Here is a 24,537-nt window from a genome sequence, read left to right as displayed (position 1 = left end):
ATAGTACAGATTATTCTACAGGTGGTCTAAATTAAGGTACGAATTTAGTGAAATAATATTTCCGTAGAGAAGATATGACAAGAGGAGAGAGAGAGAGAGAGAGAGAGAGAGAGAGAGAAGAGAGAGAGAGAGAGAGAGAGAGAGAGAGAGAGAGGAATTCCTGTCCAGAGCGTGACATCAAATTCTTTCTGACGGAAATAGTTTCTCGGAGTACACGGGAAACTTCAACCTCGTCCCTTTCATTGGAAAATGTGTACAACGTGTGACTTTTACTCAAGTCAACCGCATGTTACATACGACATATACTTCACATCCACCGCCCTCTCATGTTCATGAAATTCTTCAGAAAGTCACATATGCATGGTCGTCGGAGTAAATTCATAGGAATGCGTGTCCGTTTCGTTTTTAAACTTCTAAATTGTTCATAATTTAAAATTATGTTTTCTTTAATTTAAAATTATGCTTTATGCGAAATTTATGATTCTCAATTTTCAATAATATGAAATATTATATCTACATTGCATTGTGTGTAAAAATATTTAATAATGTTACTCTTAAATTGGATTAAATTTTAAATACATTATTTTATTTTATCCGCTATGTTCAGACGAGTTATTTTGAAATTTAAATATATATTCATAATATTCATAAAAAAATAAAGATATATCGAGAAAAATCAACTTACGATATCCTCCAGTTTTGAGCATCCTTTCCTGGCGGTGCACACCAAGGCGACGATGACTCCACCTCCAAACATAAGTAGGAGAAACACTGCCAATTTCCAACCGTGATCTCTTTGCGGGATAAGTTTCTTGGCCGCCGGTAACCTGGCGACTTCCGCCGTAGAAACGCCGATGCGAGACGCCTTCACGAGGATCGTCCTAAGGCGTCTCGACGCCTTCTCACAGGCCATCTTCGTTGGGTTGCTCTTCGAGGCCGATCTCGATTTCACGTGCACGTGATCCATATCTCTGGTATTCTCTTACCGTGTTTCAGCGTTCTCCAAACAAATTACACGTGTGAACTCGCTCGATCCTCTTGCGAAAGAGAGATTCTAAAACTCCCCAGCTGCTTGCAGCCCGTCCAAGTTTCGAGCAGCGCACGAACAGGCATCGAACGAAGTATCGGTGTATCGATGATGTCCGCGGAAATGGACCCTGTCCTCGTGTGATCACAATATCTACTTCGGATACGGGATTTACTGAACTCACGGACGCTACAATCTACGCGAGTATTCAAATATCGCGCGGTCCATTTCACGATTGAATTCCTTCGTGTTGAACACGTCGGGCAACGTCTCTTCGGAATTTTGCCGGACCAGGGGGTTTTAACGGTTCACTGCACTGCGTCACTCTTGCGTTACGCTCACTTTGCGAATATTAAAGACCATAGAATTACACAAAGGAATATCATTTATCATTATCTCCCTTTATTTAATCTGATTTCTCAATCAGCCCGATTATTATTAATACTTCATCCTTTTATTTTAATTTTAAAAATTGCGATTTTTTTTTTGTACTCCATATAATTATTTTATTTGAAAATTATTGATGTTATTCGCCACATTTATCGAACTATTCGATAATTCGAAACGTTGTGGTTGTCGTCCTTGACGCTCTTATGTGGACTCTTCCACGAGTTTTATGATGTTACCGGACGATCCCGTGCTATCACGAGAGCACTACATGCACCCTCACCCTGTAAACCGCGAATGTGTCCCAAGTCGTTACGTTATACTTTTATGCCTGCGACGTGGGAAGACACGAAACGACGATGGGGCTTGGATAAGAATCCAGGAGAGACGAAGAGCAATGGGAATTGCCGGCCAAATAGAGAGGATTGCCGCAGAAGTATTATATCTCCTCGGATCTTACTATTTACCGAATGATACTTGCGACTTACCCTTCATTGCCTCGATCCGTCTTGAGTTTTGACCACCGTCAATTTTTCACGCGTTTACACAACGTTGTATTGTTTAGAAGGTGTTGCTTATCCGCTTTTGTCAAGATAAAATAGTAATAGTAATATTTTAAACGAGATTTTGAGAAGATTGATGATAGAGATTTCGGATTGGTCAATACTATCTGCTTGTCTTCGTCTTCGCCTTTTGGATTGATCCAAAGAGAATTTCACCCGATGCAGCTTGCCTTCTTGGCGAATCTCTCGCTCTCGTTCATGGATCGAGGAGGGGAACACTGCTTGTTGTTCACTAATCGAGCGACTAACGTGAGATCCGAGCTCTCATGAAGACACGATTAATCTTGCAGTACGGTCATTTCGCCATGACCCAATGACCGGAAGGAAAATTAATTCTCCTCGATCGAACAGGCGCTCAAATGACGGCCTCATATTCTTCCAGCAGGATTCTCGTTCGTGGCGTCAATTTTGCTTCGATTTTACCGTTCGACGCGCACCAGCCCATCCGTTTCTGTATAGCGTCGCGTATATGGTCGACGATGCTTTTATTCGAGAGATATTGGCACTTTCACGGTTTATCCACCAGACACCTTTTATGACCAAAGATGAGTCCTCAATGGCCAAACGACGCTGTGCCTCTTCCAGTTGTCTGCCGTTTCCTTGTGTGTGATATCTGTGAATCAACAGATGCAATTCTGTAGTACCGTTCTATGCTTTTCACCATTCTACCTCTACGTGCAAGACTTGCGAATTATGCTCAGTAAAATTTATTATGTCAGCACCAAAGCACTAAAGTATTGAAGTCCGCTAAATTATTAAAATAAAGTGAATTTCCAACTTGTTGTTAGAAAAGTTTAAAAATTATTATTTTATTCTTTTCTCATTATTTTCCAAGTCACTTTCCAATCTGCGAAATCAAAACTACGAGTATCAAAACAATACTACTGACAGTGCAATAAATATGGCACGACTCCGTCGCCATAAAATTCAGTTTGGAAAACAGACAAAAGTGGGCCGACCAAGTTCGACAAGTTTCCCAAACTACGATCGATGATCGCAATTCGATACTGATACTTGCCGATCGATGTATAATATGTCTCGAAGTGGATGGACTTCGAGTGCATTAAAGATGGAAGCAATATCGGAGATGGGATTATTCCACGCGCGGCCGGTGATGCTACGACAAAAATACTCGTCGCCGTCGCGGAGCGTAACGAATGGTTCATCACAAGGACTGTGTCCGAGGATTAAGTGAGAATTATCCTGGATTCCACTTCTCGAATTCCATCCGCCTCATCCCGTCAGTCCGTGTATACGCATAACGAACAAACGGCTCCTTCTTTTCTGTAACTCTTTCCCGCTTAATCTCAAACTCGTTGGTAATTGCATTATTATATATCTGACGCAAAGCACGCTTCTTTTCACAGCAGTCACGTACGAATATATCGTTTCTTGCGGACACGGTTTCATTGTTACCCTCCCCCTCCCCCCCCCCCCCCGATATTTCCAGCTATGCCATTTTGAGAAAAAAGACGTTTTCTTGAGAGTTATGAGGATTGAAAAATGTTACAAGTCTCTGTAAATTGTCATCTTTATGTTCATTTTATGAGTGCGTCAAGGAGATAAATATAATATATCCAATAATAAATAGCAAAGTGACGTCAAATGACACCTTAATAACATCTTTAACGAGAAGATATCATTAAAACGTTATCTTGTTAGAGTAATTGAACAGTATTAATTTGTTGACATTTCTTCCAAATTTAGAAATATAAATTATTTAAAAATTATGCATTTCGCGAGTTTTCTCCGTGTTCAGATCTATTCTTGGAATGCCAACGTTTCGTGAACCTTGCAATCGCTTCATCAGGACAAGAAGCAGTCTGATACAATATAATCTTTATAGAAAGCACCCGTGGAAGTCTCAAGAATAATATAAATTATTTTTAAAATAAATTTTTAAAATATATTTTATAATTATAGATAATTTTATTAAAAATATATATATTTCTGACATTTTCATATAAAATAAATGCAACTGAGAAATTAGTTTTAATGTAACTATAAGATTAATATCAACACACAGTACAAAATGAAGTAATTGTTGCAAATTATTATTGCATGTATTCAAGAAAAGACATAATATCATTTCATAGTCTCAAAGCAAATCCGCATGGCCATGATGAGTACGCTATTTATAAGATAACAGAACGGCATGAAGAGCAATTCCGAAATGTTCCTGAGTACCGGTGCCGTATCTATTGAAAATCCCAGCAGTGGATACAAACGAGGAGAATGGAGTTCTGCCGACGGAAATTACGTCGCGCATGGTCCGCGGGCGTTTCTGGCTTACATCAGCAGTGATTAATTTCGGGAGATTAGCGGGGTGCCGGTCGTTAGAATTAAACCGGAGAATATATCGGTCGAAATCGCCTTGTCGGCTCTGCATTAGACCGTCTAGCTAATTAGCTCGTCGCAATGGCCGATGGATGTAACTGCCGGATCTGGTGCTTTAGAACTTAACGGATAGTACATGACCTTAACATGGCGTTCGTGTTCGCGTTACATAAGTTGGCGATTAAAAGCTACGTACTCTTAAGCCGACTAGAAGCACACAGAAGAAAGAAAAGTGAGAGAGGAGAGGGAGGGAGGCAGAGGATCGCGAATGAGCTCTCAAAATGGTCAGGTTCTAAGGTTCCTTGGCACGTTCTCATACGCGGGCTCTCATGCGAATGTTACGACTATTGCAGTCTGGAGAGTTTCGAGTGGAAATTAGCGCGGCACGATTAAGCTTATGCTCTCTAAGGCTGAGATTATCGTTAGCGAGAAGTGATTTAGATACATGCTGGGCCCCCGTGGAAAAGTTGTTAAGTGTGGGCGAACTGCGACGGCCATTCGGAGTAAGTTTCATGGAATGGTTTGTGTGACGAACTCCCGTGGACTTGTTCCGCAAAGTCGTTTGCGATAGTATCGTACGGTGCGTGAATGTGTCGCGTGAAGCATTGCCGTATAAGCTTGCACACGACAATTTCTCTCCATGGCCGAGGATTCGATGAATCTAGAAGTCTGTGTACAACACGACATGTGAAATGGCAAATAAAAAATAATTCAAACCCTTTTTAAATTCCAACAGTTTTTTATGCAAAAATAATCACCTTACATAATCACGCGATTTTATAGATTTATAATTACTAATTGTAAATTCAATTATATTTTGTAGGAAGTACTGGTATTACTGAAATTGTGTCAATTATTCAGATTATTTGATAAATCAAGTCTAATTAACTTTCGATTACAACAACGAGTTTACTTGGATCTGAGTAAAGACTTTAGTCTGTTGGCTTCTGAACAATTAACATTATAAGGTTCTAAACTGTAAAAAAAACTTTAAACTTTCCTTTCTTAATCTTGTATAGACAGAGATTCTGTTGTATTCTCTGTACTTCAATCAGAACGCTTTAAAAATCTAGCTTGAATCATTTAGACTCGAAAGTTATACAAAGTTATAGATTCATAAGTTTGTCATTAATATTTGAAAATGAATATTCTAGTGAAAAAATAGTTTTATTTATAAAGAAATACAATTTTTTTCATTTTTATTGCATTTTTTATTAAGAGTATCGGCTTCATGTTACTTTAAATTGAATAATAAAATCATAAATAAAAAAAAATGAGAAAATAATTATTTTTTTATTTTTAAGTGCTAAGCTATTTTTATTTAATTTTTATAGCAAAAAAATAAAATAAGGACACGCTTTGTAGAATTTGCGCAAGCCAATAAAACTTTCCTTTTTTTATATTAATTATAATTAATCAAAATTTCAATAATATTTATATTAACAATAATTTGTTAATTTATTATATTTATAACATTGTAACATTCTTCATTATTTAAGCATACAAACATATCTCAAAATATATCAATTTCATCTACTGAAATAGTTATGCTGTTTGAGAAATCAAACATTATAAGTTATAATATATTTTTTTAATATAATATATTTTTTATAATTTTCTTTTTCTAAAATCTACTTATTTTTTCGAAAAACACTCTTTTTCGCATTTTTCTGCAAAATTCTTTCTCTATATTTTTAGTCATAATTTTAATGTTATCACCGAAACGGTTTTTTGTTTACAGATTTGGATTCTATAGTTTAGTGTATTAATTGAAAAAAATTAAAACCCATTAAAATTCATAGAAGATACAATAAAGAGAAAAAGCTTCAGGAAAATACGTATAATATATGCACGGAAAGAATAATTTTGCTGACGTATCCAAAAATTTAATTGAATTCAGATCAATATTGTTGGATCTATCAAAATGATTATGTAGAAATCTCAAGCATGATGAATAATATCGATAAAGTTTCGCGCACGCGACATTCTAATAGCCAATTTGAACATTGTACATAATTATTTTGATAATACAATACAACTATTTTCAGATTTAGCTAAATTTTTAGATACTTTAGCAAAACCTTTATGTGTAAATTAAAAATATTTTTCAGAGCTGTTAAGGGTTAAATATTAAAAACTTTTCAAAAAATTATGTACGCAAATATATATAGAACGGTACAAAACTTAGTCTCGCAATGATTGTTTACTTGAAAACTTTTTTTACAAATTCGCATCGATTAATTTTGTACTACGATAGTTTTTGCAATTAACTAAATGAAAAAATACGGGCGACTGCATTGTTATTAACGTCGTCAGGATCCAAACTTCGACGTTCACGTTATTCTTTCAAACTTATAGTTAGAGGCTCGTCGCGGGAGCGGACGAAGTTTCGGAGTTTGTGCTCGGTAGACCCCTTTTGGAGAGAGAGGAGAGTTAAATAAACCTGAGAAAAGACGACGGCGTTTCTTTTTTTCTTTTTTCTTTTTTCTTTTTTTTCCTCTCCCGCGCGGTAATCGTCGACGTTGACCATCGAGCTTCCAGCTTTCCACACCCTCACTCGCTATTCCGAGGTCATCCCCCGACGTACTTCCCGGCTCGTAGATCGCACCGTCCTTTATCGGATAAAACTCAAGGAAGAAGCACGACCGGCGAAGCCATCGAGCGGCCTGCTGCTCGCCGAAGAAAATGAGATAGCTTAATAAGGCGGCGCGCGTCCTCCGGTGTAATTACGCGCCCCAAGTTCCTCGCTATTTTCGCGCTGCAAGTAATTAGAATACCGATAGCTTCAGCAAGAGCGAGAGCTCGCGCCACCCTCTCAATGCGACGCTTAAGATCCCCATTTATTTCCGGCAGAGATGTCACACAGGATTCGTGCCGGGCGTTCTCCCCCGGAATTTCAGCCAGATAAACGTTGCAGACTCGGATTCGCTGGTAATCGACACCGACGTCGACAGTGTCACGTCGAAACATTAAATGCCGAGTATTATTTGTTCTGATCCGATTACGAGGCGTGCCGAGTTGCTGTAGACATCTAAACGATATGATAACAAAGAGACCTTATGATGTTGATAATTACACAAAGCACTAAGAGAGATCAACACAGACGCAAAATGCCATATGATATGCAATCAATATACATATGAAAATTTTATTTTTATAGTGTGATACATTTCTTTTATATTTAGGAATAAATTGAAGTACATTGACAAACATTTCTGATTAAGAATAAACAAACTAGGAAGTTCTAATTATATCAATAAAAATTCTGTAGGTTCATTTCAACTATAGAATTATAATAGATTCAATTATCAAATTCTTATTTGTTCATTTTCAGAATTTCAATGAATGCAACTAACATCTTTTTTTAGATACATCAGTTAGAAATTGAATAATAAAGTAAAAATAATATTCATTATCATTTATTCAACTTGTTAAAATATTTGAACGATTTTGATAGGTAATGCAGAAATGACGAATTTGCTAAAATTTAGTTAGATATAAACCTAAAAATAATTTTAACCTATCAAAATTATTATGTAGGACGCTCAAACTGCCAGAATGTCAAAATTGCAGCATTGCTTATGATGTTTAAGATCCATAATTATTTTAATAACCTAATAAAATTATTTCCAGATCTGCACAAAAAGAAAGAATTTGTTAAAGCGTCTAAAAACTTAGCTAGATACAGATTTGAAAATAATTTTGTTGGAGCATTCATATAATTTTATTTGTATATAGGTTATTCAAATTGAGTGTTAAAATGTTAAGACTCTTTGTAGCTAATCATTTTTGAGAATCCTACGTAATTATTTTGATGGTCCAACAAAATTATTTTTAGAGTTTTAGTGCATTTAGTTAAATTTTTAAATACTTTAGCAAAATCATTTTTTTCCGCATGTAAATCTCTTTGAATTCATGTCTTAAACCTTTTTATTTAAGTTATAATTTCGGCAAAGTTATAATTTCTAAACGTCAAAATTGAAAATTTTATTTTATATTATCAATTTATAAACAGTCAGTACATTTAATACCTTCAAAGTAATACTGCTAAAGCGATTATATCCTCGCCAGGTCGACCTGTTCCGAGTTACACGTCTCGAAGGTAAGGCACCAGGATCGCTCGGATGAATAAATAAAGCCTCTATGCTCTCTCCCTCAGTAATTTATTGGCGTGCTATCGAGCGTTCGATCTGAGACGCAGCGTGGAGGTAAAATGGAAGATGCTGTATTGGGTCGTACTGAGAACGGTAATTTAAATCGCATCGGCAGCGAAGGATGGAAATATTTTCGGCTGAAATATCAAGCAGTTGCGGCGCTGAATGATAAAACGCGCAAAAATTGCGTTAAGCGCATTAACGAAGCGTGGATGCGTTAATATAGTTAAAAAAGAAAATCGGATGATTTTAATTTACAATTTGCCAGAGTAAACGAATGGAAACATAACAGTGGCGGCTGTTATTAATTATGAAATCAATGGAGCTTTGCCACGATTTTTCTAATTTATTATTAGTGGATTTAACTTCATCAAATTTATAGCGAGTTTCCAACTGCACTTCCAATTTTACGTGTTTTACGATGGGAGATTTATGCTCCTTTCTGTCGGAGGCTGAAATTCATGCTCATTTAAGTATCGGTGATCAATCTTTTCATATCATGAAAATTTTCGACGCAAAATTAAGCATATTCGACGGTAGGAAGAGGGAAAAGGGAAGAGAGAAAGCAAGAGGAAAACATGTCGGATCTCGTTCAGCTCGGTTATGGCTTGATATATCGTCCAGTTACACGCACTCGGTGGACTTGCCGGGCTTAATGTGATTTACAGGAGGGACAGAAGTTTCGAGCGATGGACCGTATGTTTCGAAAGCCCGGAAAATTATTGGATACGTGACAACTCGGGTTACTTTGGGCACGTCCAGAAGCGAAATTGACATCGGCGAGGACGGGCAAGGATAAAGTCGTAAAACGATATGACTCGTTACCATCGTGTCTCTCCACTCCGAGCGTCGAGTAACAACTTACAAGCAATAAACCCCCTTGATCAATAAAATACCACCGCAAATACTTTCCTGTATATCTGTTGTTACATATCTCTATACAATAAGTGCAAAAAGTACAAGAAAGATATTTATTTTAAAAACCTTATTTTTAGAAAGTAAATATTAATTTTTATCATATAGAATAATATTTTGTTATAATATAAATAAGAAAACTTTACGAAAATCAAAACTAAAATTTTCGATTGTACGAAAACATTTTGCGCATCCAAAAAATAATACAACTTTTTATTTTTTCTTATTATTTTGATTATTACATCTTTTTAAGTAAAACTATTTCGAGAAATATACAATCTATTTTACTCTTTATTAAGAAATTACTAAATAATCTTTGCTAAAAATAAGATTTTTAAAAAAACATTTTCCCTATGTGCTTTTTATATTTCCTACATATTTCACGTTATTTTTTCAAATATGAATCCTTTATATAAATTACACGAGAGAGGGAACTTAATTGAATTAATTTTGATTATTACGATACATCATATGTGCGACACTTTATATATTTCTGCACAAATAAATTAATAATAATACAAATTAATGTGTAGATTAATGCATATATATAATGTATATATGGATTTTGTATAAATTTCCTGTTTTTCAAAAGATCTATTGCCTGAAAATGGAACTCAATATTATCAGAATCAAAAGGTCGAACATCCTGGTCCTTCCTTGTTGATGCGATCATCCATAGAACATCCTTTTCGCTCTCTCTCTCGCGTTTCCCTTGGAAAGCTTTCGATGTACCGCGCGAAATTACGTTCCTGGTACGTCGAGTGTTAGAAATTTGCCAGTGACACTGCTCGTTTATCGCCGTGAAATTACGTAGCGCCATTTTCTACAAAAAGTATAATAAAACAAACTCACGGCATGCAGATGTATTGCAAAACAAAGATTAAAGAGACCAGCTGTTACGCATATTTACATTTTTCGGAGATTTGTTTCCGGGGATTAAAATAAACTGATATTACAACAATCTTCTAGATATTTTCTTTTTTAAAACTCGTCAGAAATCTAATTTAAAACGTGGGCTGTGACATTTCATATCGTCATCTGTTTTCATCGTTGTTTATAATCGCGAGTATTTTCTCGTGAGAATTAAGCCAGGCATGAATCGCGATTTTGCTCGTTGTAAATAATACAAACGTTTGTTATCCACAGATCTGAAATATGCAGGCAAACTTTACTAATTCGAATGCGTGCCGTGAATAAAGATTAATGTATTCGCATCACACGCAAGAGAGTATATGAATAAATATCAGCTGGGGGAAGGATAAATGAAAATCGAACGGTCGAATTTAAAAACCTTCTCAGTAAGAGGAAATCGCGTTTGTTGACTGCTAAAAAAGCTTCGTTATTTTCGACTTCATCAAATAGCAACGTTCGCATCTTCAAGTGCTTTCAAAAAGAAATCTGAAAGTTTAGGGGATCTTCCTTGAATAGAAGTTCGGCATTGATTCGGTATTGTTACCAAAATTGATCAGGATTTGTCGTCGATGTTAACGAGAACTTTATGTAAATGCCGCGCCTTTCGTTTGCAGATGAAACTGCAAGATCTCTCGGTAAATCGCGGAATTATCTTTGAAATTTTCAGAGATAACGATCCCCAATTGACTATTTTCTACGACTGCTTTAAAAACAACGTTATAATGGACAAATACTAAATATTTAATTTTACTATATTTTTATTATCAAACATGATTAACAATAAAATTGACACGAAGATAATACCGTGAAACTTTTTAGTTCAATTAAAAACTAGAGAATGTTCTGGACAGCACTTCAGTTATTTTATCCAAATTTAAACTTCTGTACTACATCTCCGCCTGCTATATCTCATTAATCTCCAGTATTCCCTTGTTAACCAGCCTCAAATTAAATTCGCGCTGAAAAGAGGTATTGTCAAAAGCGCACAGTACTACTATTTTCACAAACAACTTTCTCAACTCTCTTGCCACTCGTATTCAATTTAACACATAGATATCCTAAATAATTTTTACATTTTTTCGATACAAAAATTTCCGTATAAATGCTGAGAAATATTGGAACACACAAATTATATCGCAACTCGTGAAGAAATGCGAAAATGATAAGGCGTGGTTATATGTCCGCGACAAGCATGAAGGATGAGGGAAGAAACGAGAGAAACAGAGAAATCCCTCAGAGGGTGAGAAAGCGTGCTCAACACGTGTTTCCCTTATCGCATTCATTTCGAACCACAGAATACAGTCGTTCTAATGCCAGCGTGACGTTCATCGTTACTACACGCTCTTCTTTTACTCGGCGTTACCGAGCGTCTCAGAAGTAAAAGGCGCAAGGACATTGATTTATTTCGTTCTTCAATAATTCCCTTTTATTTTTCTCGTCGCTTTCGATCGCGGCTACCTTTTGATCTATCGCTCTCTCGACATGTCCAACCGACGACCGATGATATTCATCGCCTTTTCTATTGCTCTCTTCCTCCCAACATTCTCTTATCCTTCTCCTGATCCTTTCAGCTCTTTGCAATTTTATTTCTCCTCGTCGAAATCATTGCCGGCACCTTCCGTTGATGGTCGGTGTATGCCAAATAGCCAAACCCTTGATAAAGAACTCTCTAGCAAGGCTATTTGATGAGTTTAACAAAGGGAGACTGCAGGAATTCGCGTGTGACAACGGTGGCATCGCGTTGATTTCACGATTAAAATTTTATCACATTCAGTTGACTTTATGTTCGGGAGTTGCAACGCGAGTTTGTTTTGACGGTACACAAAAAATGTTTGTGCACTGAAAATTAAAGCGATGAAAGGTAAAATTTTCCTGTAAAAAAAAACGATAATAAAAAGCAGACAGAGAGACGTAACAGCAAACGATGGCGTGAAATAATATAATAAGGTTTGATAGAGAGACTCAGGAAAATTTTATATTCGCAATAAAGAGGAAAAGTTAGGAGAATTGTCAAACATCCTCTTCCCTAAATACTCGCAATGTGTACAATGAGAGTTATACATACTGAAAAGATATCGCGGATTGATCCCTGTACTTCAAAATGTCAGATATTCTTCGTTCATCTCGAGACTCGGCGGTGAAACGCGATAAAGGAAACACGTATTGAGCACGCTTTCTCACTTCTCGCAACCACTCGCTTCGAGCCTTCATCATTATCTCTATCTTCTCTCGATATATAAGCTCACGCCCGTTCATATCGCTTTTTCACACCCTGCTCGCTTCCTCAATCTCATATCTCAAACTCATTCGACTTCCTCTTACTAAGAATTTTCGACAGCGTCGAAAAGTCACGAAGAAAAACGATAATTGAAAATATCTCTCTTAAAAATTGGATACTTCCGTAAAAACAAATTTTGTTTTCAATATAAAAATTTGATAGAAAAATAATTATCTTAAGTCTTGTTACTTAATATATTATATGTATATTAACAAAAAACAAAAAATGGTTAATATATTCCATAATATAAAATATAATGTACGAGTAAAAGAGAGATATCCGATTAATTAAAATAGATTAATAATGCAATAATGCCCGTTTAAACATAATAACAATATCCGATTAATTAGAACAGATTAATGAATAAAAAAAGATTGTTGAAGTGGCAAATCTTTTACAACCTTAAATTTCGAGATTATCATGTATTTCCAATTATTTAACTTGATTTTTTTATTATGAAACTGAATAATAATTGGCTAAAGGAAGAATATATATAATATAAATTTTTACAAAACCGATTTGACAATATGAAAAAATTCATATTATTAAATACAAAATTAAATATTTTCTTTTTTACTTTTTTAATTAAAAATGATCATATTTTTTAATAAAAAAATCAGAAAAGTGTTTTTAATTGAAATTGCCTTTTCAATTTAGCCTTTATATAAAATGCGATATATAAAGTGCGATATTCCATAAAATATATGCTAATTAATAATTTCTTAATTTATTATCTGTTTATATATTTTTATTTAATTATTTCTGAAAGAAAAAGCTTTTACAACACACATAAACTGATAAATATCACTTGAATTTCTATACCAATACCGTAATATAAGGATTAATTTTCAAACAAAGATAATATATTAAAATAAATAAAAAAAATCATTGTTTTAGTACGTCTTTCTAGTACTGCCTCAGGTATTTTGTTCGTTGTCGCTTTTTTCATCTCGTAAGCCGAGCAGTGCCGGGCTTTGATGAGCCACTATTAACGAGACTCTCTATACGTCGGATAATCCTGAATCGGTAACGACCGCCGGGAATTGGGTCAAAAGCCTGGTCAAGCGATCATTCGGCAATCGAACGGCAAATAACTATTCCCACTTGCATTCGTGCAACGCCGATTTTGTAATGATTCCGCGCACGGAAATGCAATCCACCGCACGCGCTTCTACGCGTGAAATCGATCTTTATTTTCGCGTGTGCAGCACAGAGGACAAAAGTTATGGTTGTGTTAATCACACGGTCAACGCAACGCACATTTTGCTTCATAGATTTTATGATAACAGAGGATTGTACTAGAGCCGATTAACAAAAAAAAAAATAACTGCTTATGTTTTCAAAAATTTGTTCCGATAGGCACTTCGAGATATATAGATATGTACGTAACAGTAATGGTTGTCAACAGTAGCGGAAGTAAGGCAAATTATACTTGTTATCTTAGTCGACTCGCGAATAACGAAGTGACAGTGTTCACGGAACACTGGAGAACGGATTAATCGATTGAAATTTTGCATAATCTGACCCGTCATGACGTAGATGGTTTCAGGGCATTCACCGACCCGATATAGTCGAAGTTGCTTGTGTTATAATCTCAAGAGACATAGCGAAGAAGTTAACATGAAGATATCGAATTTCTGGTTTGCACACTGTTTTCCTCAATAAAGATTAATTGGAACTCTCACATAATCTCGCAATATAAATAACCTTTTCATAAACATACATATTTAGTTGTTAGATTAATATTGAGTTTAGAACAGAATCGCTTATATGAATATAGCAACCAAGAGGAGCATCAATTATGGTCAAAGTTAGATGTTAGAATAATATTTCTATATGTATTTTAAACACATTTTTTATTTTCAGATTGCGCGTCAATTTTTTTTCGGATTTACAACACAATCAAACTAAAATAATAATTTCACAAATGTGAAAAAATATCTGATCATTAATTTAATATTATTAAACTTGTAAAAAACTTTATTGCGAAAAACATTGTCTTAATAAAAATATTTATGCTAATTTGTAATATGAAAATTAAAAATGTATAAAAAAAGGATAATTTTCCAAGAGAATCAGATATATATTTTATTTACACTCCCTAAAATTTTTAGAGTGAATTGTCACTTTGAAAAGTGAAATCTCATTCTTAAAGTTTGAAAATTGAATCACTCTTTTTCAAAACTCAATTTTTACTCTTTAGAGTGAAAAGATTCCATTTCAAAGAATTTAAAGCATATTTAGTTTAATATAAAGTTTAATATAAAGATAAAAAAAATCTATGTAAAAAAAAGATAATCTTCCAGAAATTAAACATCAATGTATTCAATTATATATTTTATAATAGTCATTGTGTTGAAAGCATTTCATCTAAGGAAAATAATCCATATCTATACTGCTTATCAATTTTTTTTCTACGAAAGTCATTGCATCACATTTACAGAAGAATTATCAATCATTAGGCGATAATTCAGCCGATGATGATCGCTTCAATTTTCTATGTCATGTGTCGATTGCAAATGTGAGCACCGTCCTCGAATAAGCGGTATCATTTTTCTTACATGTGAGATTGCTGCACTCTTAACAAACGTCAAGTCATTGTTATCGGACGTTCAGAATGAGGGGACGATTTTCCGGCGCGAGAAAGAAACGGCAGAAGCAAAATCGATGGGTCGAGGCAACGCTGATTGATCTTGGGCTATTCTCAACGGGGTTTATAAACGAAGCGCATTAAGACAGACTAACCGCCGCTATTTAGTACTGAAGGTAAACTCAAGCGCTAAGTAATTAATTTTTAAACGGACCTTACATAAGTTCTTCCCTGGAAAATTTTCTGAAAAAGCATTCCAGTACAGATTAATAATGGATTGCATATTCGAGCTCCAAAAGAAGCATATGAATTAATAAGAAACGTTAAACGAGCGCGAGATTGATGTAAAACCATTATGTGGTTTATATGTCTATTTACGTATATCATCGAAATGAAAGATTCCTGATGGAAATTTCGTAGAAATATTTTTATCTCTGAACATGATAAAAGCAATAAAATTATATGCTTATAAAAAATTCACTAAACTTGTTTCTTATCGCATGTCTGGAACGATTGTAATACTAAATTCGAGTTTTCATATCACACATTAAACAGGCCATGATAAATAGGATACCGAGCAACCGAATTAATCCTCCGCATTAAAAATTTGTGAGGCAACTTGTATAAAAAGCATTACAAAATGTACAGTGTACAGTGTGAAAGGGATAAAATTCGCGACGGTCGGTGTAACAGAACGCAGATAGCTCAATGCGCATTTAATTAGCGATGAATTTTTTTCTGCTTTCCTCTAACGAGCGCACCGCGACGTTGTACCGCGGCATCGTAATTGAAAATGGAAGAGAAATACGAGTTAACGTCGCGTCTAAGAGTGGAAGCAAAAAGAATCTATATGTCTACTCATCGAGGACGGTCGCATATATCCGGTTTTCATTAACTGTTTGCGACTCGATTTGCTCGGATGCATGTCGACGTATCGCGTAAATATCGTCGAGAAATTGTATTTACTGCCCAGTAACATATGTACATGGTACACACAAACGAGGACATTGCGAATTTCCGCTATTCCTTATCTTCTACTGACGTATTATCAGCTAATAAATATTTCAATTTCATCAAGCCATGCATTCATTCCTTATTAATTTATTCTCACATTATGAATAGAATTCAACGAAAATATGATTGTAATCTTTAATTCGTAATTACGTTTTAGTTTAATTTCTCATGTGTTATTAATATATACGTAATATTCTTCAATTTACGCAAATTGAAGTAAGAGACCAAAAGATAAAATAGAACAGAGATTTGATTCAATGTGATTTTCATGAATGTCATTTAAGCAATTACAGAAAAGAGCTCCCTCATGTCATTTTCCAAGAAAATACGTGTCTCGAATAGAAAAATATCCGAATGATTATTTTTATCAATCATACAATATGATTTGCCTTTGCTCCTCTGCCATCATCTTCCATTATCGTTCACGGTGTCACGTCTAAATTGAATAGAGCATAAATTATACTTGTCGCATTCATGCCGGCAATTATTCAACGCGCCACTGCAAAATCTCGCAGTGAGACGTATGTTCCATGCTCTATTAAAGGGACAGAATCGTTCCCTTTGCAGAACGCAACCCGTTTCCAAACACCGCGTTCTTGCATTTCTCATGTCTCCGAGAATCCGATAAAAACCAACCTGGTTGCTCCAGCGCGGAGTCCGTCCTGGGTCATCCAAAGAGAGAGAGAGAGAGCTCTTCCGGGCGGATCGAAACGCAGCTGCAGCTTCTATGGTACGGGACACCGCCGCGCCGCCCTTCTTCTCTTCGGGGTGGTTCGCAGCTCGATAGAAGCGAAACAACTCCTTCGGCACTGCACACCGCCAATGTAATACGCGACGAGAGCGGGACGCCTCGTGTACCGGCGATTACTGAACGTGCGATCCATGCAACACTCTCCGCGGAGGCGTCGCGACGCTCACTGCGGAGACTCCGTCGCGTACCCGCCCTTATAGCATCGTGTTGCGCTCGCACTGCGCCCCCTGTGCCCCCTAACCACCCTTCCACCTTCCTAGTCCGCCGCACCACCGCCGCTACTCTCTCTCTCTTCACGTTCCCCTCTCCAACGCCTCGCACAACTTCCAACCCTCTCACGGCGCACCTTACGGGGGATAACGCGAGTGCTCGTTCGAGGGACCAACCGATGCATTCTTCGGAGATGCTTCGTCGCCTGATGCTGCGAGCTCCAGGTAGAAACGAGGGAATGGATTTCTTCGTGCTCCTTCGGTTACTCAATCCTTTGTTTGCGATTGCATTAAAGTGGAAAAATACGCTTCGCCGTATTCTATACTCGCGACGTGCCACTTTATTGTTGTCCCATCAGTGCAGACGATACGTCTCAAGGATACGCGTATCAAAGATTTGACTTGGGTTACTGATCTTTTTACGTAACTTCTGCACTTGCATAACTTTCGACGCTGGTAAAACAGACAAGTAAAACCATTGTAAAAAATTAATGTGACGAAATGTTCCGTAACAAAATACTCGAGAGACACATGAGATTATTTTTTTAATTATTTTATTTACTAGACACTCAACATTAAATAACATTAACGTGGTAGTACTTATATATTTCACGCTTCGTCCTCGTAAATGGCCAAGTCGTTCGTCATAAAGCCCTTCCAGAGGTATTATAACGCAGTACACGTCAACCACGTGCCTCAGAAATGGTGCGAGATATTTGTGCGAATTTTTTTTTTCAACATTTATATAGGATTTTTATATAGGATCAATTAAAAAGCATGTAACGTTGAACGCCCGTTGAGGCAATTAAATTAAAAGTCCTACGTTTAAAGAGAAATAATTTCTTTTACGGCACGCTCAGGCGGACTCGCGTATCAGTTTACGGAACAATGCAGCTGCTGAAGGGATAAAAGTGTCCCTATCTCGAGAGTTTTGGCACTAACAAAGTTATTTACCGCGTCAGGCGCAAATGCCAATTTAAGAGGTAACCGTTATAATGACGCTAAAGTCAAACCGGCAAGCTGATAAGATTTAACTTGTTGAGCGCAGCGACAGACATTGGGCGTACCTTGCTAGCGAGAAAATACATCTCCGTGCAACAAGAAACTTTAACTCTGAAAATGGTTCGGAACATTTCTAGATGTCAGCGAGTTAATTCCGACATTTACATTTACGTCACCGTAATAAAATTGATCGATAAAACGCTGATTTTCCGATAGTAACAAGTTTGGTAAGGAGATATATCTTTTTTGTGTGAGAATACATTTTGTTTTCTTGAATTAAGAGAAAATTGTGAAATCGAGCATAATGATAATTGAATTATTTAAATTCATTATCATGAAATTCTACTCTGAAGAACTGATATTTTTTTTACAATAGCTCTCTGATTTATAAAATTTTAAATGTAACAGATAACAACTATATCAGTGCACAATAATAAAAAATTAAATCATCCAAATATCTATAAACAGCAAAAGTAAAATTGTATCTATTTATTAAGTTTTTATTATTTTATATCTATTTTAAGCTTTCTATTGTTATATTTATTTAAAATTTTTCTATTTCTCATAAAAAATGTCAATAATATTTATTATCCAGAAAATATTAATATAGCATGTAAATTAATTTATATATTTATACATTTTGTTTCTTTTTTAAGAAAAATGAACTTGAAAAAAAAATCTTCTTTTTGACTTACTGTCATGTCTTTTATATTTCTTTAAATTTTAGCATATCTAATATTTCTGTGAAATAAACAACGTATGATGACATTATAGGACTGACGTTACAACTTTCAACTTTCTTTTACGACAAGACATATACTAGTACCACACGTGCTGTCGCTCTAGAAAATTGCGATTCTGAGTAAGGTCGACACGCATCATATTCAGGAGGATGCTCATAATCCTTATCTACTTAATACCTAAGAGAAAATATGTATCCCGACTTAATGTCAAAGGTAACACAAAATATCCTTTGTGATAATGTATCATTTAATCTTATCAAATATGTTTGAATTATATATATTCGCTAAAAAGAAATTGGTTACAACTTACCTTAAAAGCAGAATTCTGTCGCTAATTTACGCTTTTTGTGGACACTGTATCTATCATTCTGACACAAACCGTATTTCAGACCGTTAGTCTTCCAGCATCATTAATTTAGCCATCGTAGGGACACACGTCATCATCATGGTATCTAGATTCATCGGAGAGGAAAAAAAAGAGTCAGAGCTCAAAGAAGCGTTTCTTTCGAAGGTTAAACTTCTTCGTTCGTGACATGATCCTAACTATCTCTGTCAAGCGACCAATTGGTTATTCAGTTTTATTTGAACATCATTTTTATGCTTTTTTTGATTGATGACCTATGAAATGTTTACAATACGATTCTTAATCCGGGAATAGTCATTTGGAATATTTTTACACTTCAGCGGCGAAAACATTTAACTTTGTTGTAAAATATCATTTGTATGGATCGTTTAATTTAATATTTCTCTTCTTTTTTAATAATTGTTCTTCACCTTTATATATGTGCAATTCTATAAAAACCTGCAATAAAATAGCGTTCTATTTATTAAAATCTATATATTTTTTTAGAAATATTGTTATAATAAATTACTTAACGCGTTATTCCATTTATTATTTATTCTATTTTTATTTATATTTTACAGAAAATTATGATTAAGTCTATATCTATAGTATTCTCAAATAATTTAATAACAATAAATAAAAAAATAATTTACAAATATACAATATGTTTTTAATAATTTTAATTAAGATATAAAAACAGTTCAGGTAATTATTTAGTAAAAAAATCAGATGACTAGTCTCGGATTAAACAAATGGAAAGAAGATTTAACTGTTATTAAAAATTATATTATATTATATAATAATTAGTGCGTAATGTACTTAGCGTTAAAAAAATATTTAAAAAATTACAAACAGATTTAAAAAAATATGTAATGCTTAAATGCAATGAATTAATCAGAAAATTCTTTCTAACTTGATGAAATAAAACTTTTCAAAACGATTCAAAACTTCACTTAATAATCACTCAATACTTTGTCCAATAGATTATATAATTGTTTCCGTAAATTTAGCAAAGATATTACTTTTTGTACACAAAATGGTATGAAAGAAGTGCATGAATATGACAAGAAATAAATCTCAACGTATGATTTTCGTCTCATTGATTAAGGAAAAAGAACGTGCGGATTATACCCTTAAAAAGTTGTCTTTTCAACGGTCCACGAGACAGTCCTTCAGTTTCCGGCTGAAAGGATATCTAATGCTCGAATCTAGTGACCCTCTGTGACCATTCTTAAGGACACGGGATGAAATTCAACAAGACCAATGTGAAATATCTTGTTTATTCGATAACAATTTCGCCTCTTCCGGCGTGGAAGCATGACTGCGAGGTTATTGTACAAAAATTATTAAGTTCTGTTGTACACACCTAATATAGGTGTTGATAACTATTTACAGCTCTTTCAAATATTATTAGAAAGTTCTTAAGAAACATAACATAATAGTTTTTTTGATCAATAATCTCGATTTCGCTTCAACATTCATATTCGACGTACTATTCATATAGCGCGAGGTTACGTTTAAGGCACTTGTATTATCAAAATATATAGATGGATGTAAATCGCCACACAGTAATTAAACTATGGGATAACAATTCGAGGTGTATTCGCGCGAGATATAAGCCGGAAGTTATGTGAATCCGCGATCGATGAAAAAAAAATCGACAATTTCGCGAAGAAATCACAAATCGATCGCGAGTTTCTGCTTTCTTCGAAGAGCAGAAACTCGCTTTTTTTCTTCATTTCTACGTTTTCATTCTTTTTAGTTCCCTTATATCGTTGAATAGTCCTCAAGCAGAATCTCGCCAAAATGCGTTACGACGTAATCGTGATAATACATCATTATACAAAGTGGTTGCCCGATGATGAGACTTGCCCATACGACGATGTTGCCCCATCTGGCGCCGCAGTATCGTTCCGCCATCTTGCTCAACACCGATAGTGGTAGCTAGAATGAACAATTAGCGTTGCACGACCGGAATTTCCGTACTTAGGAACGGACAGGGTAGATCTTGTACGTGCATACAAGATGTAGTGCATCACGTAATTTCATGTAAAGCATAGCAAATGATGTTGCAACGTCTGAAATCCCGGAATATGAAATCTACAATGACAATTAAAGACATCTTAACTGACGTCTATTAAGAGAGTAATTTAATCCCAGCTACTTTATACATATTCTTCCTCTGATTATGTTTAATTTATTTAAAATTACAGCTTGACTGAATCCTTTATTTTATTTTCCAGGATCCAACAGCAACCTTCAGCAATCCAGAATATTATTGTCTAAAGCCGAAAGAAAGCTAGAAAGTCTTTGAGGAATCAACAAGAATTTCTTGACAATAGAGTCAATATTTGCACAATCAATAAGAGGCGCAAAGCAAAAGCAAGGAGTTCTTACCTGCCCCATCATACCCATAAACGCCCATATCTTGAATGTCCTTAAGGGTACACTGACGAGATATTCGTGGAAGAAAGCGCTAATAAAGAAGACAGTCAACGACGCCGTGGTTTTACCATAGCCCATTTCTACTATCGGAATATAGAGATGTCTGTAACATAAGTCATCAATAAAATATAATATATTCAAATTATAAGTGGAAATTAGACTGATAAGAGTAAATCAATTAAGACCGTGTTTTTCATTTGTTGGTTAATTTGCGATTACAGTTAACTTAATGGTAATGTTAAATCGCATTTTTCTATTTATAATTAACCACTGATGGTTTTGTAGTAAATAACTTTTAAAAATTTATTACTTTACAAAATTCATTAATTTAGTAATTAATCATAGCTAAAAAAATACAATTTACATTATCATCAAGTTAAGTGAAATTAAGTCTTAAACCAAACGTTAATAAAGTTAATAAAATTATTAAGCTTAAATACCACAATCAGATAATGAACTGAAATTTAACAGAGAAAAATATATCCTATTTTCGGTTAAAAAGGTCTTGGTGCTTATATTCATAGCAGCTTTGCAAATAAATTTTTCAGTTCTTTATAAAGCACGTCATTTCAATTTGTCAAACTTGAAACATAATCATAAACTAAAGTTGGAAATAACATCACAAATTACATTAATCGTTAATTCAATAATGACAAAAATATCTTAATATATTGGAATATAATTAAATTTTCATTCGTGGATTTTGTTTAGAAATAAAATGCAAAAAGTATTTTTATATTAGAATCATGAATTCTTTTCTTTATTCCTGTCCTTTTAATATTTTTATATTGGTCACGTAGTTCTGGCAAAATTGCACATTCAATAATAGAAAACGATCTAAAAAGGTTCAATCAAAGATTAAAGATCCTGATTCTAATCGTAACAAACCCGGAAAAAATATATTTAGAGCACATTTCGTTTATTATACCGATAATACTATTATCACAAAGGAATACGCATTTCTATGGTATCCGCGCTCTCAGACGGTAGTTGTGTTACAGAATGCAAAAGTCGTTAGGCCGATAAGGCAAACAAAAAGTACGACGGCGCGAAGTCGCTCCGAAAAATTAAAGCAATATTCAGAAAAGTTTCGCAACATTTCGGTTTGGCAACACTCTACCATTATCGTTTTCGTTTGTATGGCCGAACAAGTAGAATCGGGGCAACTCAGGAAAGAGTCGTTAGCCGCTTGGCTATCAGTGAAGATGCGTCGGAAAGAGAGCAAAAATGCAGAAGAACGTACTGAAAGAGAACGGGAAAAAAATATGAGAAGAAAGCAGTAGAAAGCAGAGAACATTCAAAGGTGATACGACGACAGTTCTAAGGATTTTCGGGCCATACACGCATCCTCAGAACTCTTGTTGCCGTCAGATCCTTCTTCCGCATTGCATCGTGCTTTCTTTTCCTTCAAACGAAGCGAACGTCTCTTTCGCGCAAGACGTTTGGGAATATCTCCAGTTATGTAGGTATTATAAGCGTCGCGAAGAATAAACAGCCTTAAGTGTGCATCACGATGCGTATCGGCTTTTCCTATTACAAATCTGAAAAGGCGTCGGCAGTGGTCTCAATATTCTCGTCAACAACGACATACCTTTGTATGTTGTCGTATCTCTCACTCTGGGGAGCATTTCCATTTTTACCTCGACCACCCTGCATATTGCCGCGTATACTATGGCTGCGTGCCAGTCGCAGTTTGCAAATGCAACTGCGTATCTCAGTCGTGGCGGAAAAAAGAAACGGGCGAACGACGTAAGCGGGCAGGTGCGTCGCCGAGGTAAAAAGGAAACGCGAGCAGTGCCTGGGCTTGAAATTCATGTCGCGAAAACTCGCATGGCGTCTCTTTAGCGATCCCTATTTTTCTCCATTTTTATGTCATTTAAAAAGGGAGCATGGCCAGTCATTCTCATGGTACGTGTCGCGTTTTATAAGGGTTATACGCTATAAGACAATCCCGCTCTTGTTATGCAGTGGTGGCTACTATTCCACATTACGTCATGTCTGTTGGAACTAACTTAAATAACGCGATTCTCTTTAGCATGATCAAATTAAGTTCTTTCACAATAGAAATATTATTTGAGCTTATACTATGAGATATCAAAGAAAAATGTGGAGTCCTTGTAAGAATCTCAAAGTATCCCGTCACGAAATTTCTAATATTCTAATATTCACGAAAAGCAGTAGATTGACTCTTTACATGACATTCATGGTAAACCTTGCGCAGTTTGTACGTGGCAATTCCGACGATTCCCTTTTCTCTCGGTCACATAATAAGAACTTCGTACGGCCACTTTTACAAGGATTTAAACTTTCTTTTGGGCTACTTTCAAAGTACAAAGAACCAGCGCGTTCTTGAAAGGAGGTCGTCACTATGGGCTCGAGTTGTTAGGTGCACGTGCGATGGGTAACCGTAGAAGATGGAAGGCCCGCTAGAAAAGTCTTTCGGAAGTTCGCTGATTGTATTGAGCGGGGGATGTATAATCTAATGTGGCGGCGACAGCCGAGATGTATGGGTTGAAGGAGACATTTTAGGCGGAATAAAAGGTTTTCGCAAGGAAGCTCAGTCTTATAAAACGAAAAACTGTCTCTCATGTAATGTCTCACATAATGTCCTCATACATGTATATAACTATGCGAAAATTTATTATTATAACTATGCGTAAAAACTCGAGCTATTCTTATAATGTCGACAAGCTTATTAGGTTAATGAAATTTTTGCAACTTTACACAAAGAAAATTGAGTACACAAAGTGTTAGAGATCGACATTTTTCCTTACCTACTTGATGTTTGTATGTAATAGGTAAAGCGTGTCAGAATTATTGAGACGATGCACAAATGTTATGTTGAAATGACGGTCATAGCTGTGAAA

The 24,537-nt window shown here is 35.4% G+C and overlaps 2 protein-coding genes across 2 annotated transcripts in view; both read right to left on the bottom strand.

Annotated features, from left to right (window-relative positions):
• The window catches only part of LOC105618617, a 24,244-nt gene extending 23,277 nt beyond the window's left edge, over positions 1-967 (bottom strand). Inside the window, exon 1 of the mRNA XM_012200148.1 lies at positions 686-967. Coding sequence (XP_012055538.1) covers positions 686-967 — 282 coding nt within the window. The remainder of the gene's footprint in view (positions 1-685) is intronic.
• Positions 968-20,992: 20,025 nt separating this feature from the next.
• LOC105618616 (diacylglycerol O-acyltransferase 1) overlaps positions 20,993-24,537 on the bottom strand; it is a 102,463-nt gene continuing 98,918 nt past the window's right edge. Inside the window, exons 11-12 of the mRNA XM_012200147.1 lie at positions 21,623-21,773; positions 20,993-21,169 (exon numbers count right to left, since the gene is read on the bottom strand). Of these exons, the coding sequence (XP_012055537.1) occupies positions 20,993-21,169; positions 21,623-21,773 (328 nt within the window). The remainder of the gene's footprint in view (positions 21,170-21,622; positions 21,774-24,537) is intronic.

The sequence above is a fragment of the Atta cephalotes genome (genome assembly GCF_000143395.1).
Source record: "Atta cephalotes unplaced genomic scaffold scaffold00017, whole genome shotgun sequence".
Classification (NCBI taxonomy): Eukaryota; Metazoa; Arthropoda; class Insecta; order Hymenoptera; family Formicidae; genus Atta; species Atta cephalotes.
This window is presented reverse-complemented; position numbering and strand designations above follow the sequence as displayed.